Source organism: Macaca thibetana, chromosome X (assembly GCF_024542745.1).
Source record: "Macaca thibetana thibetana isolate TM-01 chromosome X, ASM2454274v1, whole genome shotgun sequence".
Taxonomy (NCBI): Eukaryota; Metazoa; Chordata; class Mammalia; order Primates; family Cercopithecidae; genus Macaca; species Macaca thibetana.
The window spans coordinates 104,258,904-104,273,943 of NC_065598.1; the positions used below are offsets into that span (position 1 = coordinate 104,258,904).

Sequence of the window (15,040 nt, forward strand, 5' to 3'; positions counted from 1 at the left end):
TCTTTTGGAAACAGCCTCACAGACATAACTAGAAATAATGCTTTACCAGCTATATCAGTATCTCTTAATCTAGCCATGTTGAAACCTAAAATTAACCATTATACATCTTGAATCATGGAAGTCCTTAAGGCTGTCATATCCTTTTTCTTTTTGAAATTCTATCCTTCTGTTTTATATCTTTCTTGAATATATAGTGGAAGATTGTTTTTCTTGTGAATTTTTGTTAGTTTACATTTTCAAAACATTACTGATAGTTTTCTTTTTTGTTTTTAATTAAAAAGAGACCTTTAGTCGAGTAAATACTTCTCATTTACCACTGATTTACTCTTGCTTTCAGGTCCTAAAGGGGATCCAGGTCAGACTATAACCCAGCCAGGGAAGCCTGGCTTGCCTGGTAACCCAGGCAGAGATGGTGAAGTAGGTCTTCCAGGTATGTGAGGAATTTATTTCAAAGTATCTTCAACACTGATGGCTTTTTTTTTTTTTTTTTTTTTTTTTTTGACGGAGTTTTGCTCTGTCACCCATGCTGGAGTATAATGGGGTGATCTCGGCTTGCTGCAGCAACCTCCAACTCCTGGGTTCAAGCAATTCTCCCTGCCTCAGCCTCCCGAGTGGCTGGGATTACAGGCGCCCACCACCACACCCAGTTAATTTTTGTATTTTTAGTAGAGGCGGAGTTTCTCCATGTTGGCCAGGCTGGTATCGAACTCCTGACCTCAGGTGACCCACCTGCCTCGGCCTCCCAAAGTGCTGGGATTATAGGCGTGAGCCACTGCACCCAGCCCTGGCGGCTTCTTTCTTTGAACGTTTTCCTTTCCATAACTGCTCTTTCTCCATAGGTGACCCTGGACTCCCAGGGCAACCAGGCTTGCCAGGGATACCTGGTAGCAAAGGAGAACCAGGTATCCCTGGAATTGGGCTTCCTGGGCCACCTGGTCCCAAAGGTATGTTGGAATGGGCAGCAGGCAGGGTAGCTTAGAAGATTAGCATGATGTTATTCTTTGATAAAATTCATTCAACAAATAAAATATATTAATTGTACCTTTTTTCTCTGTGCTATAAAGAATGTAAATAAAAAATCTTAGTGTATTTTCATTGTAAGTTCGTTCATTATCTTTATCTAAAACAGTCCAGACAGGAAAATATCTACATTTTAGATATGCAAAAGTAATATATAAGCTTAGAAATTACAGGAATTGTCTTTTGTGTTCACCATAGTATTCTCAGGGTTTAGAACAGTTCTTAACACATAGTGTGCACTTGTTATTTATTGAGTTAATGGATTTTTTAAACAGAAAACAGACTTATTGCACATGTATAGCCAAGTAATATTTTATGCTAAATAATATTTTCTTGATTTATTGAAATTTTTTAGGGCTTATGCTTCAGTTCTGCTTTATTCCTCACAGAATTTATTCTCACAAATGGCAAGAGGACACAGTGGTCTGAGGACAGTTCTTAAATATATCTTTACTCATTTATACAAAATGCTTTCAAAAGTTATCGGGTTTGATTTTATGTGTATATGTATCTATAATATCTGCAGTTAGTTTTAGTCCATTTCCAAAATTATATGGTAGGCCCTTTGTCATACTGCATCCAGATATAAGCAGAAGAAAAGTTCTTGGGCATTTTTGTGTGGAATTCATTCCTTACAATTTAGTTCTATCTTATTATATAATAGCCTTCATTTTCTTCAGAAAAGCATATGTTCCACATACATTAGCTCTATGTGAAAATAAAAGGAATGTAAGGTGATTGAGGGATTGTAAGGCTTAATCTTAGGTAGTAGAATGTCATTGTGCTTTTAACATCTTACTGTTGTCACTAAGCATGATTAGAATGTGGCTTTGGGAATTTGAATATCTTTCTTAAAGTGTCTTTCCTTTGGTGGTTAAAAAATGACTTACCATTTTACAGGCTTTCCTGGAATTCCAGGACCTCCAGGAGCACCTGGGACACCTGGAAGAATTGGTCTAGAAGGCCCTCCTGGGCCACCTGGCTTTCCAGGACCAAAGGTCTGGGACATTTTTATTTAATCCTTCTCATTTTCTTATCTTTCCCACCTTCCTTATTTCTAGCTCTCTATTTTGACTCAGATATCATCCCAAGTCCCAAGTCTTTACTATAAATATATAGATAAAATAACTTATTATATTTCCATTTAAAAAATATTTAACCCCAAATCATGTTTAATAGTCCAAGAGGTCACATTTGGAGAAAAAAAAAAAAAAAACAAATTTCTGTACCTATTTTTGAGTGCCCAGTTCTTTAATTAGAGAATACAGGCATACCTTGGAGATATTGCAGATTTAGTTCCAGACCACCACAATAAAGTGAATATCAAAATAAAGTGCATCACACAATTTTTTTTGTTTCCCAGTACATATAAAGGTTATGTTTACACTATACTGTAGTTTTTAAAGTGTGCAGTAGCATTAGGTCTAAAAAAATATGCATACCTTAATTAAAAATACTTTATTGCTAAAAAATTTTAGCAATCATCTAAGCTTGCAGCAAGTCATAATCTTTATGCTGGGGGAGAGTTTTGACTCAGTATTGATGGCTGCCCCACTGATCAGGGTGATGGTTGCTGAAGGCTGGGGTGGCTGTGACAATTTTTTTTTTCCATTAAAATACAATCTATTTTGTTGAAAACAGACAATTAGTTTTTTTTTTTTGTTTGTTTTTTTTTTTTTTTTTTTTTTGCCTGCCATGCTGTTTTATTTTATTTTATTTTTTTAAATTATACTTTAAGTTCTAGGGTACATGTGCACAATGTGCAGGTTTGTTACATATGTATACATGTGCCATGTTGGTGTGTTGCACCCCTTAACTCATCATTTACATTAGGTATATCTCCTAATGCTATCCCTTCCCCCTCCCCGCTCCTCACAATAGGCCCCGGTGTGTGATGTTCCCCTTCCTGTGTCCAAGTGATCTCATTGTTCAATTCCCACCTATGAGTGAGAACATGCGGTGTTTGGTTTTCTGTTCTTGTGATAGTTTGCTGAGAATGATGGTATCCAGCTGCATCCATGTCCCTACAAAGGACATGAACTCATCCTTTTTTATGGCTGCATAGTATTCCATGGTTTATATGTGCCACATTTTCTTAATCCAGTCTGTCACTGATGGACATTTGGGTTGATTCCAAGTCTTTGCTATTGTGAATAGTGCTGCAATAAACATATGTGTGCATGTGTCTTTATAGCAGCATGATTTATAATCCCTTGGGTATACCCAGTAATGGGATGGCTGGGTCAAATGGTATTTCTAGTTCTAGATCCTTGAGGAATCGCCACACTGCCTTCCCCAATGGTTGAACTAGTTTACAGTCCCACCAACAGTGTTCCTATTTCTCCACATCCTCTCCAAGGCTGTGGCAATTTTTAAAAATAAGACAACAATGAAGTTTGCCACATCAGTTGACTCTTCCTTTAAGAAAAGATTTCTCTGCAGCATACGGTGCTGTTTGATAGTATTTTACCCACAGTAGAACCTCTTTCAGAATTGGAATCAGTCTTGTCAAACCCTGCTGCTGCTTTATCAACTAAGTTTATATAATATTCCAAGTCCTTCAGTGTCATTTCAACACTGTTCCCAGCATCTTCACCAGGGGTAGATTCCATCTCTAGAAATCACTTTTGCTCATAAGAGGCAACTGCTCATCTGTTCTACTTTTATTATAAGATTGCAGCAATTCATTCATATCTTCAGGCTCTACTTCTAATTCTTGTTCTCTTGCTACTTCCACCACCTTTGCAGTTACTTCCTCCATTGAAGTCTTGAAACCCTCAAAGTCATCTGTGAGAGTTAGAATTAATGTCTTCCAAACTCCTGTTAATATTGATGTTTTGACCACTTCTTATGAATCCTGAATATTCTTCATGACATCTAGCATGAAATTCTTTTCAGAAGGTTTTCAATTTGTTTTGCCAGATCCATAAGAAGAATCACTATTTATGACAGCTATACATTACACAATGTATTTCTTAAATAATAAGACTTGAAAATTAAAATTACTCTTTGATCCATGGGCTGCAGAATGGGTATGGTGTTAGCAGGCATGAAAAGAACACTAATCTCTTTGCACATCACCATCAGAGCTCTTGGGTGATTAGGTGCATTGTAAATGAGCAGTAGAATTTTGAAAGGAATCTTTTCTTCTGAGGAGTAGGTCTCAATAGTGGGCTTAAAATATCCAGTACACTATGCTGTAAATACATCTGCTGTCATCCAGGCTTTATTGTTCCATTTATAGAGCACAGGCAGAGTAGATATACCATAATTCGTAGGGCCCTAGAATTTTTAGAATGGTACATGAGCATTGGTTTCAACTTAAAGTCACCAGCTGCATTAGTCCCTAAAAATAGAGTCAGCCTGCCCTTTGAAACTTTGAAACCAGTAATTTACTTATCTTCTCTAGCTATGAAAGTCCTATGAGCATTTTATTCCAATAGAAGGCAGTTTCATCAACATAGAAAATCTGTTGTTTAGTGTAGTCACTTTCATCAATGATCTTAGCTAGATCTTCTGGATAACTTGCTGTAGCTTCTATGTCAACACTTGCTGCTTCACCTTGCACTTTTATGATGTGGAGACAGCTTCTACCCTTAAACCTCACAAACCAACTTCTGCTAGCTTCCAACTATTCTTCTGCAGCTTCTTCACCTCTAGTCTTCAGATAATTGAAGTTGGGGCCTTGCTCTGGATTAGGTTTTTGCTTAAGGGAATGTTATAGCTGGTATGATCTTCTGTCCAGATCACTCAAACTTTCTCCATATCAGCAACAGGGCTGTTTTACTTTCTTCTCATTCGTGTGTTCACTGGAGTAGCACTTTTAATTTCCTTAAAGAACTTTTCCTTCACATTCACAACTTGGCTAACTGTTTAGTGCAAGAGACCTAGCCTTCAACCTACCTTAGCTTTTGATATGCCTTCCTCACTAAGCTTAATTATTTCCAGCTTTTTATTTAAAGTGAGAGATGTGTGACTTTCTTTCAGTTGAACACTTAGAGGCCATTGTTGTGTTATTAATTGGCTTAATTTCAATATTGTTATGTCTCAAGGAATAGAAAGACCTGTGGAGAGGGAGAGAGATGTGGGGGAAATGGCTGATCAGTGTAGCAGTCAGATATTTACAACATTTTTTTATTAAGTTCGCCATCTTATACAGGCACAGTTTATGGTATCCTAAAACAATTATAATGGTAACATCAGTGATCACATATCACCATAACAGATATAATAACAATTTAAAAGTTTGTAATATTGTGACAATTACCAAAATGTGACACAGAGACAAAAAGTGAGCACATACTATTGGAAAAATTGCACTGATAGACCTGCTCAATGTAGGGTTGCCACATACCTTCAATTTGTAAAAAATGCAATGTCTGCGCAGCACAACAAAACGACACACAAGGTATGCCTGTACGATGGTCAGCTCCCTCTGTGCATCTCTATAGAGTCATCATCCCATGTCACCTCTGTTCATGCCTGTGTGATGATTGGTTGAAATGGTGTTGAATATCATTTCCAGACGTTCCTATACTGTTGCCCTCTGTCCCAATTCCATTACAGATACATAATGCAAATCACTACAATTGACTTAGTAATACTACTAATAAATAATACTGTTTGAGTTACTTTTCATTCCTTTTATTATTTCTTATCTAATGTTAAGCTTTCCTCAGTCAACCTTCAGCAAACTGCTGTGGTATGTAATTATTGTGACTATTCCTATATATTTTATCTGTGCGTAATTGATTTAAACCTCCTGTGTTTTGTAATTATTACTTATTTTTCATGTGAAAAACAGTTAACCATGACACCAGTTCTCCTGAGAAAACCACTTCTCTATTGGTTGGTTCTTTTTATTATGAACATTTTCAAATGAAAATAAAAGTAAAATGAATAATACAAAGAGCTTTCATATATCCATCACCCAGATTCAAAATTATTATGATTTTATAACATTTGCTTCATCTATTCCTTTTTACTTTGCTCAAATATTTTAGCCAAATCTCAACACAGTATCATTTCACTTATAAATGCATCAGCATTCATCTCTAAATAAATTGACATTTTATACAAAAACCACAATGTTGTTATTGTACTTAGTAAAATTAAAAATAATTGTTTAGTATTATCTAATACTCAGCCTATAATCATATTTCCCTACAAGGATAGTCTGTTCTTTAATCTCATGCTCTCTCAGTTTTTTTTTTTTATCCTGAATCCAGTCCAAATCATCTAATTTGTTTTACTAAACCCTGTTTCCCATCCTTCCATATGTTTTCTCCAACATACCAATTACTTTTGGTTTAATTATCTTCTCCTCTCCCCCCGTGGAAAGAAAAGTACTGTCTTGTATTTTTGGCATTGAATTCTCTGTGGTAAACAATAAGGACCAGAAAAGTCACGGGAGTTTTTGTTGTGTTTTGTCATCTATATGCTCAAGGGTGAACCAGGATTTGCATTACCTGGGCCACCTGGGCCACCAGGACTTCCAGGTTTCAAAGGAACACTTGGTCCAAAAGGTGATCGTGGTTTCCCAGGACCTCCAGGTCCTCCAGGACGCACTGGCATAGATGGGCTCCCTGGACCAAAAGGTATGAAGGCTGTCACTGCATCTCAATTTGCTTTTAACTTTTATAGAAATTGACACCTTTGGGAAAATTTATGGGTGATAAGCCCAATTAACTGGAAACCCCATGCTACCATTCTGTTACTGCTACACATTTTTTTCAATCCTTCATTGATTATTTTTGTCTTTTATTTTATTGAATAGATAATAAAATCATGGCCGGGTGCGGTGGCTCACGCCTGTAATCCCAGCACTTTGGGAGGCCAAGATGGGTGGATCACCTGAGGTCTGGAGTTCAAGACCTTCCTGGCCAACATGGTGAAACCCTGTCTCTACCAAAAATATAAAAATTAGCCAGGCGTGGTGGCACATGTCTGAAATCCCAGCTATTTGGGAGGCTGAGGCAGGAGAATCACTTGAACTTGAGAGGCAAAGGTTGCAGTGAGCCACTCCAGCCTGGGCAACAGAGTGAGACTTCGTCTCAAAAAAAAAAAAAAATACAATCATATATGTTATAAAGTAACACTGAGAAGTCTTCCTTCCAACCCATCTTCATCCACTTTGTTCCTTTCCATCCTCTTATGTAACTATTTTTTATTTTCCTTTCTTCCCCCCGCCCCCACCCTGAGACGGAGTCTTGCTCTGTCTCCCAGGCTGGAGTGCAGTGGCGCGATCTTGTCTCACTGCAACCTCCGCCTCCCAGGTTCAAGCAACTCTCCTACCTCAGTCTCCCGAGTAGCTAGGATTACAGATGCATGCCACCAGGCCTGGCTAATTTTTGTATTTTTAGTAGCGATGGGGTTTCACCATGTTGGCAAGGCTGGTCTTGAACTCCTGACCTCGTGATCTACCCGCCTCTGCCTCCCAAAGTGCTGGGATCCTTCCCGTGTTTCTTACATAAATACTAGCCAATAATTTTTTTTTTTATTTTCTCTGTTCTTAAAGGAGAAAGTATTATCTTTTGGCTTTATTTGTGCTTTACTTATTTTCCTTTATCAATAGAGATCTTGACTTTTTGAAAATAGGTGCCTAGTGTTAAATTGCATGGATATACCATAGTTCATCCCAGTTGCTAGTTGCTAAACTGGATTTTTGCCAATCATTTATTGCAAATAATGTCATAGTGAATAATCTTTCAGGCATATTATTTCAGATGTGTTCAAGTATAATAGTAAAATAAAGTGATAAAAAAGGATTTTCTGAATTAAAGGGTAAATGCATCTCTGAATATTGTCAGATTCCTCTCAATTTGCACCATTTTACACTCCCACCTACAATGTATGAGTGTGTTTCCCCACAGCCTTGATAAGTGAGTATGCTGACAAACTCTTGGATTTTTGCTAACCTGATGAAGTAAGTAGGTTTCTAAGTATATTTTTAAACATTTTATTGCGAAAAAGTTTTAAGTACTGCAAAAAATAATAGTACAGTTAACAGCTGTATATCTACCACCCAGATTCTACAATGAACCTTTTATCTCCCTGCCAACGTTTTATTTTTAAAAATTTCAAAAATAACAAAGTAGATGGAACTTTATTGGGACTACTATATACCCATCACTGATATTTTATTATCAACATTTTACTTTGTGTGCTGTGTCACATATCTATCCATCCCTGTCTCCATCCATTCATCTATTTTTGATGCATTTCAAAATAAATTACAACAGCTATATACTTCTCTCTAAATACTTCAGCATGCATAACATAACTAACATTCCATAGCTGTATATTACTTTTCTTTTGATATATAATTCACATTAAATGAGATGCACAAATCTTAAGGGTACATTTCCTGGATTTTGACAAATGCATACACTTGTATAACACAAATCCTTATCAAGATGTTGTTTTAGAAATTTTCCTTATGCCCCTTTCCAGGCACTCCCTCTCCCATCATCCACAGTGGCAACTATACTGTTGATTTTTTCATCATAAGTTAGTTTGCCTGTTCTAGAACTCCTTATAAATGGAATCATATGGTATGTACTTTCTTTCTAAGGCTTCTTTCGCTCAGCATGTTTTTGAGATCCATCCATGTTGTCATGTTTATCAGTAGTTCTTTTCTTTCAATGAAATCATTGAGTATTTTATTATGTGACTGTATCATGGATACCTGGGTTGTGTCAAGTTTTGGCTCCTACTAGTGAAGCTGTTAAAGACATTTTTTACAATTCTTTTTTATGGATATGTGATTTCATTTTGCTTCAATAAACAACTACGAGCAGATTTGTTGGATCATAAGTGGATAATGAGTTGTATTAGAAACTACTAGACCTTTTTCCAAAATGGTGATACCATTTTAAATTTACACCAAAGTGGTTTAAAAATTTCCATTGTTCCACATTTTCTCAAATTTTAAACCCAAAGTGGTTTAAAAATTTCCATTGTTCCACATTTTCTCAAATTTTGGAATATTGGTAGGTGTGTAAATAATCATATTGTGATTTTAATTTACATTTCCCTGATGACTAATGATGTCGAGTTCTTTTCTTATGTACTTGTGAGCTATTTACATGTTCAAATATTTTGTCCATTTTGAAAAATGGTTTGTTTCTCACTTTATTATTAAGTTGTAAGTGTTATTTATGTATCCTGCATACTGGCACTTTCCTAGATATATGTTTATGAGCATTTTAGCCCTGGCTGGCTGACCTGTTCATTTCCTTAGTGTATTTTGATGAATAAAAGTTTTAATTTTATTGAAGTTTCATTTATCAATTTTTTCTTATATGATTATAATTTTCTGTGTCTTGTCTAAGAAACATTTGCCTGCCCCAAAGTTGCCAAGGTATTCTGTGTTTTATTTTATAAGCTTTATTGTTTTAGTTTCTATGTTTAAAACTATTACACATGTCAAATAATTTTTGTTCAGCATCATTTGTTTAAAATAACCCCCTCTCTATTGGATTACTTTGGGATCTGTGTCAGATCAAATAATAATATATGTGTTGGTCTATTTCTGTGCTGTTAATCCTGTTTTATTTATTTATTTTGCTATCCTTAAGCCAGTACCACACTGTTTATATTATTGTAGCTTTATAGCAAGACTTGAAGTCAGGTAATGTAACCCACCAACTTTGTTCTTAAAAAAAAACCCACACATTTCTTTGGCTATATTAGATCCTTTGCCTTTACTCTCAGAGTGGTTTAAATTTGTATGTATCTTACTGTGAGTGAGACTTGCCATCCTTTTATGTGTTAAGGGCCATAGTTTTTTTTTCTTGTTAACTGCCAATATCCTTTACCCACTTCTCTGTTGTTTCTTCTACTCCCTTGATTTTGAGTTATCTAGTAATGAGAAGGAATAGAACTAGTAAAGCTGACTTGGATTTTTTTTTTCCTTTCTGATTTGCAAGAAACCTGATTTCCCTGGTCAATGTTTTGGCTCCTAGTGAATAATCTGAACAGGGCCATGCTTCTGGAACATGTTGGATTGATTTCTATTAAAGCAGTAAGACAGCCCAATCCAATTTTAACAAGGCTAGATTGTATTCTGCCAGCAAAAGCCCCAGACTAGCCCAATACAAACTCTTCTTAGATAAGCTCTTAAAAAAATACCTTTCTGTTTTTGACTAAACAATTCAGGCCAGCTGTAAACTGTAACACTCAAAGTTACAAGTTGTGTTTCCCACCAGTTATCTCCCATGGCTGTAGACCTGTAACAACAAAAATTACAGATAAAGATATTCGAAATGATATGTGGCAAACAGTCTTCCTGTGGAAGTTACCCACTCAGTATATTTTGTCTATATATGTTCTTGAGACACAGTGGTAGTGGTAGTGAAAAATGCATTGAAGGTTATTTAAACATGAATTTAACAGGTATTTGCCTAATCTTTGGAAGGAAATTAAGATATGGCATTCCCATATCCTCACAGGAGTAATTCTCAGTTATTAAAACCTGAGTACAGTTCTTTAGAGGCTAGAAGAATAAGTGTTTGGGATATTCTGCCATGTAACTCCTTCATTCTTCAGACATTTATTATGTTCTATGCCAGGTAATACCTGAATCACTAGAAACTGAAATGCATAGTTTCTGATCTTGAAGATCTCAGGGATTGCTCTCTACTGTGAGAAAATCTAGGTGGCATCACCATGAAAGTGATTATCTCAATGGGAACTTCTATGAATATGTGTCACTAATATTTTGGATCAGTAGACTACACTCAAAACTCAGCAAGCAGATCACAATAAAAGTTCACCTACCAAACACACACCAATGACTGGGTATTAAAACTCAGTTACTAAACTGTAGGAAAGGTTGATGCAACACTTTCAAAACAATGTAGTGACCAATAATAAATTAATAAGGCTAATACTCATCATGATATATCTATACGAGGAAGAAAATGTGCTTAAGGTTGAACATTGGAATCACATTATGCAAAAGAGAAAAAAAGATGATTTTGGAAGCATTCATTTTATCTCACATATTACTTTTGTTCAGGGCCTTACCTAAGGTGCCTGGAGAGGTTTTATATAGATGGTGACAGTTGAATTTAGTCTTAAGGGAAAGGTGTTCCAGGCAGCAGGAATAACATCCAAAGGTATTATTGTGACAAATATTGTGTGCTTGGAAATGTGGAAAGAGGTACAAAAGTATATAATTTATGATAACAACAAATCTTTATAAGTAAATGTGACAAACAACTGCATGCCCATAAATTTGACAACTTAGATTAAATAGACTAATTTCCTGAAAGATATAAATTGTTGAAGCTCACTAAAAAAGAAATAGGTAATCCAGGAATGTATTTTATAAAAAATTGAGTTGTAGTTAAAAACCCACCAACAAAGAAAACTACAAATCCAGATGGCATCGTTGGTAAATTCTAACAAACATTTAAAGAAGCAATAACACCAATTCTACACAATCTCTTCCCCAAAATCGAAGTGGAGGGATCACTTTCCAACCATTACATGAGGCCAGCATTATTTTGATATCAAAGCCAGGCAAAGACATATGAGAAAAGAAAGCTGGGCTGGGTGCGGTGGCTCATACCTGTAATCCCAGCGCTTTGGGAGGCCGAGGCGGGTGGATCACGAAGTCAGGATATCGAGACCATCCTGGCTAACACAGTGAAATCCCGTCTCTACTAAAAATACAAAAAATTAGCCGGGCGTGGTGGTGGGTGCCTACAGTTACTCAGGAAGCTGAGGCAGGAGAATAGCGTGAACCCGGGAGGCGGAGCTTGCAGTGAGCCGAGATTGCGCCACCGCACTCCAGCCTGGGCCACAGAGCGAGACTCCGTCTCAAAAAAAAAAAAAAAAAAGAAAGCAAGCTGTAGACCATTATCTCTCATGAACATATACGTAAAAATCAAGTAAGAAAGCTGTAGACCAATATCTCTCATGAACATAGATATAAGAATCAAGTAAGGATTATCCTTAGAATACAGGCTGGTTCGACATCTTAAAAATCAATGTAATTTGCTATATCAACAGAGTAAAGAAAAAAAACTATATTACAATCTCAATAAATCCTGAAAATTATTTGATAAGTTTCAATATTCATTCCTGGAAAAATAGTCTCAGAAAATTAGGAATAAAAGGGAACTTCCTTAGCATGATAAAGACATTTGCAAAATCTTGATCCATTATGTTTAGTGGCATACAGATTGGAAAGCAAGAAAAAAACTCTCTATATTCATAGATGACATGATTTTATACTTAGAAAATCCTAATAAATCTACAAAAATTACTAGAACTAAAAGGTGAATTTAGTAGGATCATAGGGCCAAGCAAATATATAAAAAATAAATTATGTTTTTATATACTATCAGTGAACAACTAGAAATAAAAATCAAACAAAAACAGTATAATTTACAATAGCATCAAATGACATGAAGTGCTTAGGTATGTATAGGTCTAACAAAAATGTGCAGGCTTTGTATGTGGAAAATTATAAAACAATGTTGACAGAAATCAGATACCTAAATAAATGGAATGGTATATTGTGTTCATGGATAATGTTAAGATATCAATTTTTTCCAAATCAATCCATAGATTGAAAATATTCTCAAGGAGAGCACACAATTTTTCTTCTAAAATTTATATGGTAAAACAAATGACCTAGAATAGCCAAAACAATTTTGAGAAAGAAGTACAAAGTTGGACAATTTATAGTACCTGATGTTACGACTTAAAATAAAGCTACAATAGTTAAAATAGTGTGGTATATGTGAAATATAGAAAAATAGATCATTGTAACATAATAGAGAGTCTAGAAATACACCCACATATTTAATTTTTGACAAAGTTGCTAAGGCAATTTCAACAGAAAGATAAGTCTTTTCAACAAATGCCGATAAAACATAAAGCAATTGGACATCCATATGCAAAAAAACAAACAAACAAACCAACATAACAAACATCTACCTGCACTTCGTACCTTGCACAAAATTTAGCTCCCCATGGATCACAGACCTAAATGCAAAACCTAACATTATCAAACTTGTAGAACAGAAGCAGGCAAACTTTTTCTGCAAAGAGCTAGAGAGTAAATATTTTAGTCTTTATGGGCTACATTTATGGTCTCTGTCACATATTCTTTTTTTAACAACCCTCTAAAAGTGTAAAAACCATTCTTAGCATGTCGGCAGCACAAAAAGAGGCCTATAGGTCATATTTAGCCCATGGGAAGTACTTTGTCATCCCTTGTTTTAGATGAAAAAACATAAGAGAAAACTCTGTGATCAGATGTTAGGCAAAAACTTGTTAGAATACCAAAAAGACAATTCATAAAAGAAAAATGGGATATATTGGACTTTATTAAAATTAACTGTATTTTCATATCATATATCTGAAAAAGGACTTATAACCAGATTATATAATGAACTCTCAAAACTCAATAAGGAAACAAACAGCCGAATTTTAAAATATAGTTGGAAAAATGAGCAAACAATTTGAGTAGATACCTCACCAAAGAAGACACCTGAATGGCAAATAAGCACATGTAAAGATGCTGAGTATAATTTATCATCTGGGAAATGCAAGTTAAAACCACATTGAGATACCACTTCATAAATATTAGAATTGGCCTTTTTTCAAAAAGGATAACTGACAAAAACTGCTGCTAAGGATGCAAAGTAACTCGAACTCTCATACATTGCTAGTTAATATGCAAAATGGTGCAGCCACTTTGAAAACCAGTTCGACAATTTCTTATATAGTTAAACATTGTCTTTGCACATGACACAACAATTTTACTCCCATAAAAAATGTGAAGCTTCACATAGAAACCTGTAGAACAGTGTTAACAGCAGCTTAGTGCATAATCACCAATAATTGTAAACACCCCAAATGTACCTCAAATGGCAAAAAGATTAACAAAATGTGCATATTCATCTGATAGACTAATACCCAGCAGCAAAAAGCAACTACTGATACACATAATAACATGGATGAATCTCAAATGCATTGTATTAATTGAAAGAAGACATATTCAAAAGGCTACATACTATTTGATTGCATTTGTATGACATTCTGGGAAAGAAAAATCTGTGAGACATAAAATAGATCAGTGGTTGCCAGGTAATTGGGATGTGGGGATGAGCTGACCACAGCACACAGGGGCTTTTTTGGGTTTACGAAAATGTTCTATGTCTTGATTTTAGTGGTGGTTATATGACTATATACCTTTGTGAAAACTCATCAAAGTGTACACTAAAAAGGCGGAATTTTAGTACATGTAAAAATTGTTTAAAGTGAGAGTGACAGAGGGACAGTCAGAAGATGGAGAGATGGACAGTGAAGTTTCTAATGTCAAAGAGATGTTTTACTAATGATGGGAGAAGCTTGAACATGTTTATAAGCCATGGCCCTGAGTTAGTAAAAAGGAAAATGTTGAAGGTTATCTATCTTAAAATATAGGTAACTTGAAAATATATTTTAAACTTATGAATATATAACTGTCCACAATGAGTTACAAGTAGAAGGAATATGTGGTTTGTAATCTTTTGTACTTTTTTGTGAAGTTGATTTAAGTATTGAAGTAGTGATCAGCGTATGTTAAAATATAAGGTTGTAACTATTAATGAATTCCCTGTCCTCTGCTCTGGATACTTATGTGTACTTTTCTTGCTGAATGAATGCCCAATTTTTCAAGATTCTTGCTTAATATGATATGGTTCCCAAGGACTAGTGACTCAGGTGTTGCTTTTAATATTTAAACTGTATTTGTTTCTTAAAGGTGATGTTGGACCAAATGGACAACCTGGACCAATGGGACCTCCTGGGCTGCCAGGAATAGGTGTTCAGGGACCACCAGGACCACCAGGGATTCCTGGGCCAATAGGTCAACCTGGTAAGATTAGAGTAAATGTGCATTTTGTAGCACTCATAATATGTACATTGGTTAGCTCACCAATAAAGTGAAACCTACAAAACGGTCTTCCAGAAACAGCGCTTAAGAAGCAATGTATCTATGTGTATGATTTTATAAAAG

At 35.5% G+C, this 15,040-nt stretch overlaps 1 protein-coding gene across 6 annotated transcripts in view; it reads left to right on the forward strand.

The window, feature by feature from the left end:
• Nucleotides 1-15,040, forward strand: part of COL4A5 (collagen type IV alpha 5 chain) — a 269,789-nt gene that overhangs the window by 171,122 nt on the left and 83,627 nt on the right. For all 6 annotated transcript variants that reach the window (XR_007722723.1, XM_050777164.1, XM_050777166.1 and 3 more), the window contains 5 exons: nt 338-430; nt 840-944; nt 1,921-2,018; nt 6,467-6,617; nt 14,786-14,899. Coding sequence is in view for 5 of the 6 variants with exons in the window: in XM_050777164.1 (XP_050633121.1) it covers nt 338-430; nt 840-944; nt 1,921-2,018; nt 6,467-6,617; nt 14,786-14,899 (561 nt within the window). In the remaining variant the exon portion in view is untranslated. The remainder of the gene's footprint in view (nt 1-337; nt 431-839; nt 945-1,920; nt 2,019-6,466; nt 6,618-14,785; nt 14,900-15,040) is intronic.